At 31.4% G+C, this 18,287-nt stretch overlaps 2 protein-coding genes across 2 annotated transcripts in view; one reads left to right on the top strand and one right to left on the bottom strand.

The window, feature by feature from the left end:
• The window catches only part of LOC139503862 (chitin synthase chs-2-like), a 55,072-nt gene extending 44,667 nt beyond the window's left edge, over positions 1-10,405 (bottom strand). Inside the window, exon 1 of the mRNA XM_071293818.1 lies at positions 10,349-10,405. The gene's annotated coding sequence lies outside the window, so the exon portion shown is untranslated. The remainder of the gene's footprint in view (positions 1-10,348) is intronic.
• A 1,926-nt stretch (positions 10,406-12,331) lies between these two features.
• On the top strand, positions 12,332-15,594 carry LOC139502993 (uncharacterized). The gene is made up of 3 exons (XM_071292662.1): positions 12,332-12,462; positions 13,326-13,427; positions 14,536-15,594. Exons 1-3 carry the CDS (start codon positions 12,356-12,358, stop codon positions 15,125-15,127), a joined length of 801 nt encoding a protein of 266 aa, XP_071148763.1. The 5' UTR covers positions 12,332-12,355; the 3' UTR covers positions 15,128-15,594.
• Positions 15,595-18,287: the final 2,693 nt, after the last annotated feature.

Below are 18,287 nucleotides of genomic sequence, written 5' to 3'. Positions count from 1 at the left end.
CGCAGACAACGCAAAATAATATACATTAACTCCAGACTTAATCTTAACCCTACAACAAAATGGGACGACCAAACAGATTTCAAAACTTTGAAAAAGGCGAAATACGTAGAATAAGAATTGTGCACACTGGAATAAGATCAGAGATAAGCCCTATATAAAGTGTAAACCAAAACAAAATAATGTGTGAAATCATTGTTTATTAAATCTCCTTATAATATTGAAGTTGAAACTAACAACGATTACGTGCAACCTGTCAACCCTTGAAAAAAGTAATATTGTCTTCTTGACTACTTCAGCAAACCGTGATCTGATAAAATGATATATTCTTATAGTGTATGTTAACAACACAAAGCCACACTCATCTGTACCTTTTTTTTTCTTTTTTTTTACTTTTTCGGATATTCTGAAACTCAATAATTTTGTAAGATGTTTGATATATTCAATTCTTCCCCCCTCAAGTGTGATCTTCGTAATGTTAAATATGGGGTTTTTTTCTGAGACCACCGCCATGAACTTGTTGATAGATATGATGTGTATTGTAAATAATATTAGTTTTACTCTCTAACATAATATTCTTCAATTAAATTGCGATTCTGAATATAAAAGAGCAAAAAAAAATTGTTTCGTTAGTAACAACAACGTATAGTTTTTAAAATATTTTAGATTGTCAACATATGTCTTTGTATGTTTTGGGGCTTTTTTTACACAAAACATTTGTCATTTCCACTGCCCCTCTTAACGTTTTCGTAGTCACAACAACACATTTTCATATGACCAAATGGTCAAGCAAAATAGAATGGAATGGACCAATTTTATCACCTTTTTCTTTCACATGCAAGTATGAAGTATTTTGAGTACGTTGTTTTCGGAAATGAATCCTGGGCTTGTGCCTTTACTATTTTTTATCATAGAAAACAGGAACAGCGGTTCCAGATAACGATAGTTTTATAAGTGCAATCTCATTTACGAAATAAAAGAGCATGCGTGTTTCATGATTCGAGTGTAATGAATAGATACTATTGATAAGAATATTTTTGTGATATTTGTGTAATTTCAATAAATTGTTTTCACTTTTTATTTCAGTAAATCAAATATAAGTATGAAGGTTGTACGAAGTCATTTTATTCTGATATGAATCCTGGCCTTTTTTTATCATATAAGACTGGAAGAGTAGTTCTATATTATGATAGTCTTATAAGCGCAATCTCCTAAATGGAACTGGTAACGGTAACGATACGGCAAAGCAATTGGATTAGTTTTTACTAGAATTACCGATGCAAGTGGATGATAAGTCTCAAAATGGCACCATCAACAACAAAGAAGCCTAGTACTTTTGACACTTATACTTGCACTTGTGTTAAATATGCTTCAACCCGATTTGAATGTTAGCCTTCATTTTTTTGTCATAACATTTAAAGATTGTATTAGTAAACTAATTTCCTATAGTGAAGCTCGGACTTGTCTGTGTTTGTCTACAGTGGTCCTTAATTAAGTAAGGTACCAGACTTATATTTTTTTCTACGCCAGAACAACATAAGATGTGGCATTATTTGTTAGCATAATGATTCCAGTTTATTGGTATTGTGTTACACTTTTTAAAGAATAACAGTGAAGAACATTCGTTTAAATACATTTCTAGCGTTTCGTCAAAAATATATTTATAAGAATGCCAACTAAACGAAAAGGAATATATTTAATTCTCAATATGAGAATGTTTAACAGATTCAGGATACTTTATCAAAATTGTTCAGTGTTGTTTTTATTTATCCAAACCATTTTGGTTACATTAACAACAATATTACGGTATGTCAATAATTATTTTTTTTAAACAAGAGAATTATAAAAAAAAATAAGTACAATAAAAACAAAAATGAAAAAAAGAAAAAAAACCATGAAATTGAAATGTAAAAAGAATAAGAACAACAGAAACAAAACAAATGACGAATAAAGAAACATCAAATACCCAAAACTTCAAGTATTGGGTATTTCTTTTTTCTTCAAATTGTAATGATACAAAATAACACAACACACTCATATGTTTTTCTTTTTATTTGCATGTACATATGTGTTACACTAAAGTAAAACGTGTGTATTGCTTGCAAAAAAAAACAGATATTTGTTTTAGTATTTATCAAAACCTTGTTATTTTTAGATTTGATTGAGACTGATTTCATAATTTTTCAAATCTCCACTGTCTTCTTCCTGCATTTCAAATGGATAACAATCTTTACAAGCAAATCTTACACGTTCACTCGAGTTTGATTTTGCACATACGTAGGCCTTATCAAATTCAGGAACACATTCTCGAATAAATTCTATTTCACTTGTTCTCTTCACCAGATACTGCAACATTAACGATTGTCCATAGTTAATCAAAGCGACTGTTGAATGATATATCCGACTTTTATTAGAGTGACTAATATTTCCCTCTTTTTTCATTTTTGTTTTTAATGATTTGAGAATTCGTTATTTTTGATCTGCCTACTTTTTTATCCATAATTTTGAATCATCCTATTTCAATTTCATTTTCTAAAATATAATTGCCATTTACCTTCTTAATGAAGTATTCCAATCATGTTGTCTCTGTTGAGGTGTTATTGCTTCTCTAGACAAATTGTGTTTTAATTTCCATGCGCGTTATAAAAATGACCATGTTTTACGTAATCGTGTGTGATATATTCTGTAAAAAATTGCAACCACAAGGATATTCGTTAATCAAATCCAATAACGACTTCAATTGCACGATTCCACATTTTTGACGCTGTAAAAAGGTAAAAGTCCATTTCATTTCACATTCAACCCTCAATTAGATCATGCTCACAACTGCCTTGTCCGTTTGTCCATATTGACAACATTAGTTTAAGGTTGTTATTTTTACATTATTTAAATTTGAGATTTAAATTCCTACGGTGTCGATTTAGAAAGGATGGATATAAATCTTCACAATCAGTAATTTTTTTGTTAAGGTACATCATTAGTACAGTATGCTTTATAATAACCCAACGTGATTCCTAGTGAACCTCCATAACTTGAACACTAGGTTTATTCAATAATATATCATTTTTTATATTATGCTCACTTCATAACATGAAACCCTGAGGTATATTTTCTCCTGGACACAAGGTCAACGCCATTGGTTTTTTTCTGTATATTACTAATCCTTTTAAAACAAAACAACACCATCGGACTTAACAATGTGTTCATTAACGCTCCCTTTTTAACCGTGACTCTATTTACAAATACAAATATTTATGTGTTATTTTAACAAATATATCATCCTATAAAATTCTCAGCGTGAATTTTGTTCATCCGTACCATTCTTTTAAATTCCTTTCATATATCAATCGAACTCCCCGCTATGAAAAATGATTATTTGACTCTTCCTGTATGTACTTTGTAATGTATGCGATCTTTTATATGTTAAACATTACTGTATGAATATTTAATGGACACTATCATATATTTGTTTAATTACTCGTAGTGTCCATATGGACACCTTGAAATCGAAAGTTATGATAGTAAGGTGCCCAACTGGATATCAACTACTTGCTAATTTTAATTGTGGCAAAGGGTTGAAATCAAGTTTTTCAAGGGTTAATAAAAGTTCTGTTGTCTTTTCCCTTTGATCTGAAATTTTCACCAGTCTCTCCTCGCCATTTGTTGTCAACAAATATTTTTGCCTTAAGAAAGGTATGATCTTTTCTGATTTCATCTTCCCTCTCAAATCATCGGCACATCGTTCTAACGAGCTCTGCCATTCTGTAAAATTCATTTGTTAAGCGCTGTTTTGCATTTTATGTTTCAGGCAAACTGTGAAATGATCAGACTCTGAATAATTAAACAAATCGTGGGACCAGTATTTTGTATAACAAACACAATCTTATTTTACAATATCCTTATCAAAACCCATTTCCAACATGAATAATTTGATTTCTCTTATATACTTTTTTTTCATAGTCAATTGATTATTACATAAATATAAGTGGAGAACAACGACATAACACTAAAATGTAACACTCATAGACAAAATCCCACGAGAATAACAAATATAACATATATATATAACATCAAAACCAAATACATGAATTTGGGATAGACAAGTACCGTGACACGTCTTATCGCAATGTGAATTTACACTAAAAAATAAGAGAAAACAAACGACACAACGTTATAATGTAATACACACAGAAACGAACTATAATATAACAATGGCCATATTCCTGACTTGGTACAGGGCATTTTTAAAGGAAAAATGGTGGGTTGAACCTGGTTTTGTGGCATGTCAAACCTCGCACTTTTATGGCCATGTGAAATATAACATCAAAATGACAACACAGGACTACAATATAAATAAATTGGAGAACACAATTGACAAAGAATCACACGAACAACAGCCAACAAAAGGCAACAAGTTCAAAATTTTAATACGCCGGATACAAACGTTTGAAAGCCGAAACGAGTACAAAGTTGAACAGCATCGAGGACCAAAAGATCAAAAAGGTTGTGCCAAAAACGGCAAGGGTTTTCTGTTAGTTACCAGAAAATCCCTATAATTTAGAATAATTTATACTTTTGCAAACAGTAAATTTTATAAAATGAATATTCAAAAGATGTACATGATAAAACTGAAGTATTAACTAATTACAGGAAACAACTGAAATACATTTACATAACCAGACATTTACTTTTATTCTATATTGATGTTCAATCAACTAAATGAAAAGAACACCATCGTACCAGAATGTATTCATTGGACACGTCCTTTGTATCAATTCCTCATGTAATAACGGTGACGCTATTGAAAATTCTCAAAATTATTCATCCCATATCATTCTTTTAAAATACCTTTCATATATCAATAGACCCTCCTTCTATGCGTCATGCCTACTTGACTCTTCCTGAATGTAATTTTTCATTTGATTCTTCTCTTTTCTAAACACTATGTATAAAGGACCCCGTAATGATTTTGATAAACATATATTAGATGATAAGGACACCGTCCAAATAACGTCTATATAATTTTTAATTTTTTTTATTTTTAAGGGTCCCTGACTCATTCTTGATTTTGAACCCTTCCATAGTTAAAATCAGAATACTCTATATTGGACCCTTCCAAATACTCTATATTGGACTCTTCCATGTATGTATAATTAATATATGAACCCTATCATTTTGGGGGTCCTTTTATACAGGGACCCCATCATTTTCGGGGTCCTTTATACAGGGACCCCTAGGTCACCCTCTATGTAGTTACATACATAAATATCTTTTTTTTTATAACGAACAAACTATATTGTGTGCAAAAAAACCTCTATTCTCTATTCCTTATTTTTTTTACTCATTGTTCTTTATTTCTTTTGTCCATCATTCTCTTTCCAATATATGTTTAACACCATACTTTTTCTCTTTTCTTTATTTTTCGGCCTATTTTCCTATCGTTTAAGTAAAGTAAGTATATTGAAATTCAGATAATCATGACAGGCAGAGTGTTTTCGTTTAATTTCGGCGAATTCGTTTCGTTTCGTTCCGTTCCATTTTAATTTGTTGTATTTTATTACGGTTTTTTTTATATCTCTTTCCGCACTTTACACTGAGGTAACCGGCTTAAGCCAGTCACCATTTAACATACTTGCACAAAAAAAGGTGATCATATCCAACTAAGTTAGACATCACGTGACTTTTGTGACGTATACTAGCCACCATTTTGTATTATATTGCCCCGTATAAAATGCATAGGTGCTTAAATAAAGTTTAATTTTCTCATTAACCTGACCCGTTTTCTAACTTTTGCAAATCAATCCTTGATATTCAAACATATGTCTATCAAACATTGTCGGTCCTGACAGTTTAATTTTTTATTAAATTCTGTCACTGGCAAATCGTAAAAAACATGCACTTTTCTCGTCATTTCTCCGTTTACTTTATAGACAGGTTTTTCCAATTATCTGCCTTGGTTTATGATGCGACTCCTAGGCGTCGTCGTAATAGCGACCGCCATTACAACCGTGAAAAATGTAAACAAGCTATACATCTATTTCCCAGACCGCATATAATTAACGTAAACACACGAATTTGAAGCGTACTTGACCTCGGCAAAATTACAGAATAAATAAAATAATTAGATAAGGAATGGACATTAAAATTATAAGTGTATTGCCGGCTAGGTGACGTGTCCTTAAAATATAACTCACGGTATTTGCCCGAAGAATGCCCTCAGATTTGAGGGAATCTCAAATTTCACAACTGATTACCCTCACAGTTTGAAGTCCTTGTAATTTATATATCACTCTTCCCAATAAACTGAACACAGATGTTACACATAGATTATCTGATAAGCAAGTCAACATTTTGGCTTTTCTGTCTTTTCTTGAAAAATAAATATTTTTACTACATGTAACATTACCTATGTATGAATATTCTTCATAAGATTTTGACAATCAAGTCACTGTTTTTTATCAATCATGTCCAAATACAGTTAAAGGAATATACATGTAAAATAAAGTTATGAATATTTTTTTATTAATTTAAATTTAAATGTTGAATAGATTGATAATTGTTGTCATTTTGAAGATTAATGTTGATAAGAAATAAATATTCTTTGTAATTTTCAATTTTTTTTACATAAATTTGATTTAATGATAAAACAAAATCTCCTCAATATTTAAACATTTTTTTTTATAAAAGCAAAGACAATTTGGGATAAGAACACCCCTCCCCCTTTTTATACGCCTGATTAAAGGAAGTCTTATGGTATATCTTTGTCCGTCCATCTTTAACATGTCAGACATTAAAATTTTCTAGTATTTTGAGAAAACTGAAAAATGCTTTCAGCAGTTCTCATGAAACTTTGGTGAATTGTTTATATCTATTTATTTAAGCTCCCTTTTAATTTGCTTTTTATAAATTTTAGATTTCACATTTCCGAGTTATGGGGTTTAATTCATAAAAAGGGGTGATTCTCCAGTTTTCTGACAATAACCTTAAAGTGCTTTGACCATTTTTCATTATTAAGATAACCCCCCTTTTTCATGACATTGAGAAGTTATTGAACTGTATTCTTGAAAACCGTTGGGCGTATCATGCGCTCTAGCTCATGGCGCAGCTGTTTATTATTAGTATGCCCCACCTACAATAGTAGAGGGGCTTTCTGTTTTCTGGTTGTAGCGTCCGTTTGTCCGTTCGTTCAATGTCCGTTCGTTTGTCCGTCCTTGTGTCTGTTCCGCTTCAGGTTAAAGTTTTTGGTCAAGGTAGTTTTTGATGAAGTTAGAGTAAGATCAACTTGAAACTTAGTCATGTTCATTATGATATGATCTTTCTAATTTTAATGCCAAATTAGAATTTTTACCCCAATTTCATGGTCCACTGAACATAGAAAAATATAGTGCGAGTGGGGCATCCGTGTACTGTGCACACATTCTTGTTGTGTTTAATTTTCATTTTAAAACATCTCCAAGTGCTGGACCTTGTGTTGAAGGTCAATTGGTGGCCTTCATCTGTTTTCTGCTCTTTTGTCGGGTTGTTGTCTCTTTGACACATTACCCATTTCCATTCTAAATTTTATTTAATATTTCAACTCATTTTCTCTTATTTTAAGCATTTGATCTCACTCATTCCAATGTGATACTATAACAATAAAAGTGGTATACATACATATTGCCCCTCTTTTCAGTGGAAAATAAAAAGGGGGGTGTCCACTCCACATTTGCACGTGAATAGAATTAGATAATCTTTTAACCTTTAAATGAAGAATATATGGCTTGGCCCAGTGGACCCGATGGATTTCAATATATTTATTTGAATATCTCCATAAGTGAAACCAAATTGAACCATTTTAAGTATTACAAGAAGGGAAACATATAGGTTAGGGATACCTGATGAAGATAGGTCTAGGTCTAGGTCTACATGACCGTAACCAAAACACCTCCTTTAGTATTAGAAACACAGACCAGATTTTATTCTAAATATACACACACGATACATATACTACAAGCTTGCAAGTGGGAATTAAAAAAAAAATATCAAAATAAATGCTAAAAAAAAGTATTCCATGAAAAAGTTTTTAACAAGAAATATTTATCCTTCATTGAATATACCAGCTTCAAATATATGCACATGAAAAATGGAATTAATTACGAAGGACTATAATAAAATAGACTTGATTGGTCCTGGACTCGATTGATTAAAATATAATATTACATGTAAAACATATCAAATTTGCTGAATTTAAAATATTTATCATAGCATTTCCAAATTAGCTGCAGAAATCCTAAAGAAAAATTTAATCTATATATTATTTAAATGAATTTTTGAAGTAAACATTTTTTCATTAAAAAATACCTTGACTATCAGAATATTTTGTAGACAAGAATATAAAATGTATTTAGTGCAGAGGATATGGAAATTAAATAATCTTGACCAGCTTACAATCTGTGTTCATTTGATAACATCAGTGGACACCAACTGTGAAAGAAGCACTTAACCTAATCATTTATATTAATTGCTTGTATAAACAATCAATTACATGGTTTCAATGTTTGATATCAGTGAAAATCCGGGCTGTTCTCTAAAGTACGTTGACTCAATGCTAAATTACCGATACCTATGTCTACTTGTATGTAACAAATAAGGAAATTCCGTAAATAAAAATTAAACTTTGCAAATCGATTAAGTATATTTAAACATCATCATCGCCTGTATGAAATATTCCACACAGAATGTACACAGAATATAGTAGGAATATTGCATTGAATTCCTACCAGAAAAGAGTGATATTCTAGGAAGACAGTAGTAGGAATCCACATCGAAAATAGCCGAAAAACTTAAATAAGCAGGAATTTCTTAGTAGGTATATTGTATATTCCTACCAGGAATATTTAAATTAGCAGGAATAATTTGGCGGAAAATAAAATTCCTACTAGAAAACCTGGTAGAAATTTTTCAAAATTCCACATAGAAAAAAATATTTTCTAATAGACATCTAACAATATACAAAATGTAAGTGTATATTCACAAATACACAACTGGGTCAATCATTTAAGTTTGAATCTCAACAACAAACAACAAAGGAAATGCATGGAATATATTCATTTAAAAAAAGTTGACTTTTGAAATGTATGAGGGAGCTGTGATATATATCCAAGCTATAAATTGTGTTATATAAGTATATGGGCAAAAATGTTGATTAGATGAAATTAAAGAGTATATAATGAACAAATATTGAGTATATTGTGCACTATTGTTGAATTAACTGATTAATAAATGTATTGGCAAACCTCGAGTGGCAAACATGCAGATCAAACATTTCATTTAAAAGTATAAACATTACCTTCAATCTACATGAGCCATATACATTTTCTCATATTTCAATATTGTAGTTAATTGACCCTTGCAGCATTGTGTTAATTCCAACACAACTTTTCGTTCTTCTATCCTCAAACTTTTGAATTTGTGAACTGGAACTTGGTTGTATTTAACACAGCAAAATGTATGTCATTAGCAAACAGGACTCCTGTTTAAGATAATTAAAAAGATTCCATGTAGAAAGATTTTCTAGTAGGAATAAATTAATTCTGGTAGGAATCTAGTCTAGTAGTAGGAAAATGAACAATTTAAAACAAGATTTTCTGTTCAAATTCCCACTTTATATTTTCAAAACAGAAAAAAATCCATACAGACTTTTAAAATTCCAGCTAGATTGAGGGATTTTGCTAGTGAAAAAAATAAAAATCCAGTCTGAATTTTTGTCCATTTTCCCTGTCCGCCTACTTTCTATATAGAATCTTTGATTCTAGGTAGATTCCTAATACATTCCTACTAGTGTCTAGGTGGAATCCTACTACTTATTTCGTACGGGTTTATCTGCATAAGAATACTACTCAAAACAGTTTACTTTCAGGGCAAATTCTGTCAAACATCGATTTAAAAAAGTGATTTTTGGTGATTTTTCAAAATGGCGGATGATGTATATGGAAATGAAGTATTTGTATAGTAAGACTTTCCTTGATTAAATTTCTTTTTTTCATGCAGAATCTCTGATGTTTCTGTTGTTTTCTTTGGTGATATTTCGATATGAATGATTTCAAAATTTCTTGATAAAAAAAATATTATTTTAAGTGTGACACGGGAACATTTATTTTGACAGATATCTAGGATATACTGTTACCAGAAAATAGGTAAATCTATAATAAAAAAAGTTCTCTTCTTTTTAAAGGTGTTTTGCCTGATTTCTGTATAATTTATCTTTCTTTTTAGAAATATATTTATACATTGCTTTTAGAACAAAAAAATGTTTTCGTCCGAAGAGAAAAAAAACAATGCCCAACAATTATTATAGATAAATATTCTATACCTGAATAGATGAAATCTGACTTGAGTTATACTGTTACATAATATATTGTCAGGTAGACGTGCAAACCAGGTGACATTAAACACCCTGTGTACACATGTATTACCAGAGTTTAAATTTTGTGATATACAAAATTTTCATAAATGTAAAAATAAACATCTTCTCTTCCCCGTGTCAAATCAGAAGAAGTATGTAATAATAAACTTTAAGAAAATATGAATATTATGAAAATTGCTTTAAAAAAATAATTTTTGCTTAAAAAGAAAATCAAATATTCATGTTTCCATAATTATTTTAAAGAAATATTCTGTTTCAAATTTTAATTTAAATGGATTTTTTTTTAATTCAAAGAAAATAAAACGCGATTTCATTGCATATAGTTTTATTATTCATTCTTTTAAATTCAATATTTTAAGCAAAATCAAGGCATCCAATAAATCGATATTAAAAGTTTAAGTTACGTAAAAAAAAAATGTTATTGTAGACATATAATACAATTGCTCTGATTTCAACAACATTGTATATTCGACAATATTTAACGACAGAGTTATCTGTCCTGAATAGGACTGATTTAGTTGGGTATGTAATTGATTGATTAGCGTTTAACGCAACGTTCAGCACTATTGACTATTTCGTGGTGTCAGTTTTCATTGGTGTAGGAAGCCGGACGCCCGAAGATATCCACCGAACTTCGGTCACAGTAGGAAAACTAGCAAACCTCAATTTTGCACGACTTGTAGCTTGAAATATAGCCGCTGGGTGACCCACACTTTTTAGTTTAATTTAAACAAAAAAAAACAAACAAAAAAACAACATTTTAAGTACTTAATTTTGTCAAGGTTCACATAATTTACAAACAAATAGAAGGGGGGTTCCAAACCCGTAACAACCCTCCGACCTTGGATCTTTCAATGCTTTTACCGACTTGAAATTAATTTGATATGCCAGCTTTAGCTTATGGTAGTGGCATCGTTTTGGAACAAAAAACGATAACTCCCTCTACACGACCCATGGAATACTTTTCAAGAAACACGGGGGGGGGGGGGGGGGGGGGGGGGGTCTCTTCCTATATAAAGGTATATACATATGTGCCGCTGGAATGGGTCCCTTTTTTGATCCGTCAAATATATCAATGGGGTGCAATTTTACCGAGGAAATATATATCAATAGGTAGTAATTGACCGATTGTGATATATCAATGGGTCATAAATTTCAGTTTGTTGTGCAACGATCTTCACTGAATTTCCCAAACTCTTTGTCATTAAAATTTCCACATCTGCTGAAACTTATTTACACAAGTTTTGATATTGATTAAATTTAATTACACTGTCACAATTAATAATCTTCAGTAAATTACCCAGTAGATATCGAACCTTTTGCACTAGTTGCGTCATGTGAGTTGCGTAACACATCGATTTATTTGCACTTAATTTGTTGCGACTATTCTCATTGACATTGTGTGTCTTGCTTAATCACTTTTAATTTGTTGAAATAATTTGTCATTATTTGATTGCCAAAATGAAAGACATACGAAGCATTGACAGAGGGAAATGTTTAAATTGTCATGAATGTGAGGAATTTACTGGAACTTTAATTTAAGATGTGATTATTGTGACTGTGTAGCTGCAAAACACATTCGAAAACAAGAGGAGGAAGGTTTAAATTGCACAAGTTTATTCATTACATAAATGTGAATACAAAATGTAGATGTCTTAGAAATTCACGAAAATGGAAATGTCTAAGAAGTTTATCTAAGAAGAAAAAATCGTGACATGGAACAACACCTTAATATCATTGTTGATTGTCATTTTTTTTTAATATTATTCGATATTCTATTTTTTTGATTGGATACTTGTTAAAACAATAAAAGCAAACACAACTACAAATGTATTGTTTTATCCAAAAATCAAAGCTTCTTAATATAAAACAGAGATGATTTTTTTTACTTGTATCTAATGTAACCTTTATCATGATATTTCAGACATTTTTGAACCAACAAGTTCAGAATTCATGGAAATGCATGAACGTATAGATGTAGCAATCGACAATTTTGAAGAACACTCTGACCAGAATAGCGTTAATATTGATGACAGTATACCGAGCTCTTTACAGAAACGGTAATTTAATATATTTAATATATATATATTCAGGAATTCTAAGGCGATAGTGATTTACCGTGTCATGGAACATGCATTTTCTCTCTCTCATAAAAGCTGTACACATGTAATGTACGCATTATTTATCTATGTCACAGTGGTTCTTTGTGGTGAATGTTACTGATATGTCTGTTTTTTACACTTGCCATACATGTGGGAGGTTTGACTGGCCATAAAACCAGGTTAAATCGACCATTATTTTCCGGAATAATGTCCTGTGCCAAGTCATGAATTGGCAACTGTAAATCAGACAGTCCGTTTCTGTGTTTTGGTGTTAGGCTTTGTGTAATTATGTGTTTGCTGTTTTCTTGTGGTTGGTTGTTTCCCTCGGTTTTGGTGTGTTTCACGGTTCACTTTTTATCGTATTATGACTTTGTGAACAGCGGTATACTACTGTTGCTTATATTTATTTATGTTTGAGTACGCTGAATTAATTTTAAAGAAGAAAGATAACCTTTACTGTAACAAACACTGAGGAAATAAGACATTAAAAGAAGTTACATGAGGCTCGCACAACGTTATCAAAGGACTCAGAATCAACCAATCAAATTATTGCCAGGTGTGATTCTGTCACCAGCTATGCTTGAATCACCGGCCCCATCAGTACCCGAAAATGTGTGTTGCTAGCCAGTGCTATATGCACAAAAAACAAACCCAATAAGTAAAAACATCTTTATATTATATAAATGTTATAGTTAAGCATGGGAATTATGATAAGATTCTTCACATACTTTTACTGAATACAACCATGACAACTATTAATGAAAGATGTACAAAAGATCACTTAATTCAATGGAATTTCAGAGACAATTAATATTTTTTAGACAAAGAATAGACGCAACACTTCTGGTTCCAGAACATGGCATCCAACATAAGTCAACTCTTGTAAAACTTCTAAATGAAGACCCAAATTTATCAAAAGACAGGTATGCAGTTAATTCTTACAGATACATTAATTTTTGTCAGATATCTTTCATGCCCTTAAATATAAGCCATACAAAAAGGCAGTGGCTATTTATCAAAATATCTAATTATAGCAGGCAAAATAGCATATTTCTAAAGCAATCTTCCTTTTAAGAAAAATCAAAACAAAACCAATGCAGATTGTCTTAGAATTTAAAAAATAATTTTACAAATTCACTCATATACAATGTATAAGTCGTTATACACAAAGAACTGACAAAGCGGAAAAATAAGAAATTTTAATCATAGCCGGCAAAATAGCACGATGCCGTCAAAAATGTCAGCTGCCTACAAAAAGATTGATGAGGGGTCCTTGCAGTGGGTCATTGATGCATACACCTTTTAAAAAAAACCAATGGAATAATCGATTTGTTTTTAAAATACATACGGAAATGACTTACAAATTTATAATAACATTTTCCTGTGGTCGCAATGCAAAACATATGAATAAAGGCGGGTAGAGAGCAAGGAGGTGAACTGTGGTTTATTTTAATCAATAGTACAGAGTAAAGCGATGCTTGGGGCTGTCTTGATTTGATTTGTGAGAATCATGACAACCGAAACATTGAAGGTCATGCTCTGACCTATAATTGCATACATTAAATAACTTGGGTCTTGGACGGAGAGGTGTCTCATTTGGTCATTGGCAACATAGCATATCTAATGTTTTGGCCTTCTTTTACTTTAAGGGTCCCTATACTTTAGAGTTAAGGAGCATTCGTGGTTATGGTTAGGTTAGGGGATGTTTTAGGTTAGGGTTAGGGCTAGTGTTAGGTTTAAGTATGGGTTAGGGCAAGGTTTGAGGTTTGAGGTTAAGAATAGTTTTGTAGAGTTCTTTATGGGTTGGGATCCCTAAAGTAAAAGAAGGCCAATGTTTTTTATGTATAAACCCAGTGTATAAACCCTCTTTCATGGCATCATGCGTATGCATTCCTACATGCATAGGAAAACTATTTTTTTAAATATTTATGAAATATTTAATTTAGGCAAATTTTAAGTGCATTTGAAACTTAAAAAAAGCCTCCAAAAATGGATTTAATTTCGAAAATTGACGATTTATATTTGTTACAGGTTAGTGCGTGTACGACAGGCTGCCTTACCAAATATGGCCAAATCGGCACAATTAGGAACAGACAACGGCATTAATCTTTTTGAGGACTTCGCCTATGTTGATAGGACAGCAAAGACTTTTCAAATTGGACGCATCCAAAGGATGCAAAGAACAATTGTAGCTAAAAACAAAAGGCAGTTGGACTATAAAGATACGGTTTCTTTTTCGGCAGACTTTTTAAACGATTTACAAATTACATTTTCAAAGTACGAGAGGATAAGTGAAGACACGTACAAGATTAACATATTTGAAATAGTCTCAATAACAGCCTCTGATATCATATGCCATGTCCATTTAACATTTCAATCTGGTGTATTAATTCTTTCTGCAGAAGAATTATCTGTTATTGAGCAATCAGTCGAAAAGTTAATGAACACAAACCATGGTAAAACAAAAGAAGGTAGAGCTACAGGACAGAAGAGATCAGTTTCACATCAACATGCATTTCAGGACTTTGACGGGAGATTTGCTGAAGTTGTTATCCCATCACATTCTGAATCGGACAATCGCCGAAGTTCAAGGATACGGAAGCAAATCCACTACATAACATAGGTGCAAAACCACCAAAGAGTTTTCTATTACTTATAAATAAGAAGATGTGGTATGAGTGTCAATGAGACAACTCTCCATGCAAGTCACAATGTATAAAAAGTTAACAGTTATAGGTCAAAGTACGGCCTTCAACACGGAACTTCTATTACTGTTTGTTAAATTAAATTTTTCAAAAAATTGTGCAGAATTTGCTTAACTTTTCAAGTGATTGCTCATAGAGCAAAAAAAAATGCATTAAATACAGGTTTATTTCCTCAAAACTGCGTGTTTTTGGCTCATAATTATAACCAGCTGTGAAGTCATATTGTTTGTGCTATTGCACCTTCAAAACAGTGTTTTTACTTGTTATTGTTTGAAAAGTTCAATGTTTCATATAAATTAAAGTGTATTGTATAATTGAAAAGTGTTTTTGATGTATAATAAGATTGTATATGCATATAGGTACTATTTGAGCTGATAAATATATGAATGGGTGATGATTTCGCTGTGAAATATATGTATAGGTAGGGATTTCACAATTATTCAATATATGAATGGGGGGTGTTTTTAAAATCCCAGCTGCACACCTGTACCCAAAATCCCATGTTGAGACCCCCCCCCCCCCCTGTGGTTATATGTCCTTATGAATAGAAAGGCAAGCTATCAATAATTCTGCAGATAACACAATTTTATCAGGTTTATCGTAGATTTTCTGTTTAAATTTTCACACAATCAGTGAATCGTCCAAAAAAGGCTTAACTAACTTTTTATTACTGAAAGTTTCAAACAAGGACTATAGCTAGTGTTTCATTCACCAAATAACTCGTGCGTTTCTGCGAAAAAAACATGTGCATTTCTTTGAATTAAAGGGAAAGAAGATCCTTTTGCGGTGCACTCGCGCATGTCAATTGCTAACTGACCCAATATATATTTTTTATCATGACCAGTCCACTGATACTGATGTCGACATTAACAAATAGCACACATCAAAGGAAAAATGCATAAATTACTGATAAAATAATTTACACACCCTGTTTCGTGTGTATCTCCTGCCATATCAGTATTTGTTGCATTTATATATAGATGAGAAATAATCAATGTAAAAATGGTAAATTTTTGGAGAAAAATCCCAAAAATTATGGAAAAAAAACAACCCCAAAAATGTTGTTTTTGACTAACCTTCCTTTTGTGTATTAAACCTTCTGGTACAATTTCATAGAGATGATCATTCAGTGATTCACTTAAACTAAAGTTATTGTCCGGAAACCAAATGTGTCTTCGGAATACAACGACGACATGATAGCATTACTCGAAAGCAAATTTTTGACATACATGTATTCCCCATTTCCATTCTCAATTTTATTTTGCCGTCGTACTATAAAAACTTGAAAAGTAAGCTAATATAAAACAAAATGCAAGAAATGACATAAAACTGACTCAGAATTAGTACATGAAATTGATGTAGAAACCCACAAACAAAAGATGATTAGGAATACATTTATACTGCAGAGCAGTGTTCTCCCCTCAAATTTTAACTAGCATCCTAGAAAATAGCAAAATCTTTAGATTATCAACTTAACAATCCTATTTATGGTTCCTTAGGCTCAGATGAAAATGTAAAACCTGATCAAAACATTATTCTTAACAGGCTCACTGTAAATTCAAACTCTTCTTTTAACAACCAGAATGATCCTCTGCAATGCTGATCACATATATATGAGATGCAGGAAACTGGGAATACAATATGTTGGAACAGGAACAATTAGATATACTGTTCCCAAGTTGAAAGTAAAAATAATTCAACAAACTGAAAGCGTTGTTTGCAATACAAAAAAAAAAACAAAAAAAAAAACAGCTACAACTTTTATATATTGATGAAAAAAATATTACAAATCCTCCACCTTTTCATGAAAATCAACAAAAAGTTAATTTAATAAAGCTATGGATTGTATACATGGTATAAGAGTATTCATAGTTTGAAATTAAACAAATGTCTTATTGTTTTAAATTTTGTAAAATTTGCAAAGAAAGAAAAATGGATATGAAAATAGCACATTCAAGATAATGCATGTAAGCATGGTCATTTATAAATTATTGTCACCAATAAATTCATTTTCAGCAGAAAACAATAAGGGAGCAACCATTTAGCTTCAAAGGGGGAAGGTATGGTATTTTGTTTGAGTCAGAATTTTTTCACCAAAGTGCATCAACGCTATCAAAATTATTTGGTCAACATTTAACACCAGAAGGTATGGTGAAGATCTGGATTCAGAATATTTTTTTTTGTCCTCTGCTTGAACAGAATTTTTTTTCCCCATCAAGTTGGGAATCAGAATATTTTTTAAAGAAAAAAACCATACCCCCTCCTGCCTTTTGAAGTTCAATGATCGTTCCCTTAACATTTTCCATCTGAACCTGAGACTACTATGTGTTATAGTAGTCTCAGTCTGAACTTATTATTTTATTTTAGACAAAATATATGTTAATGTAGGGAATGCTAGTCAATTTGTTCCAAGCCAGTTCGTCCCAGATTTGGTGAATTCGTACCAAGTCAATAGTCAATTCTTACCAAGTCAATGGTCAATTCGTTCCAACTGATTTAGTTCATTATTAATCAGACTTAACAATTTGTTTCAGCTTTTTTTTTTATGTATATGTCCGTACATCACTGTGTTTGTGTAAATCAGTGTACAGTGCATGGCAAAAAATCAGCAATTCCATTTTTCTGTATATTTCATATAAAAGGACATTTTTCAATAATAACTTTGAAGGCATTTATGGTTTGATTTTAACAAACAATGTGTTGAAAAACGCAGATTTATGTGTATTATATTATTTGTTTATTTAGTCATACATTTATGCCGTACATTTATGGGTTGTCTTTGTTTTGTTGAAACAAAATTAAAACATCTCAATTGTTTCCTTCCATTTTTTTATTCGAGAAAACGTCAAAAATCTCCATTTTCGTCTTTATTTTCAATGATCACCAGCACAGAACGTGCTCTCGCAGGACAACCTAATTACCCATCGTGTGAGTACGGTTTTATTCTTTTGATGAATGCATAAACACTTATTGTGCGCATATTATTGAAATACAATAAGCAGTTATAATGATAACCATTTCTTTAAAATAACACTAGTTAGTTTTTTATTCATATTAAATAGTATTAAATTGTCATGA

This window comes from Mytilus edulis, chromosome 14 (genome assembly GCF_963676685.1).
Source record: "Mytilus edulis chromosome 14, xbMytEdul2.2, whole genome shotgun sequence".
In the NCBI taxonomy this organism is placed as follows: Eukaryota; Metazoa; Mollusca; class Bivalvia; order Mytilida; family Mytilidae; genus Mytilus; species Mytilus edulis.
The sequence above is the reverse complement of the archived record's forward strand: the minus strand, read 5'-3'. Positions and strand labels throughout refer to the sequence as shown.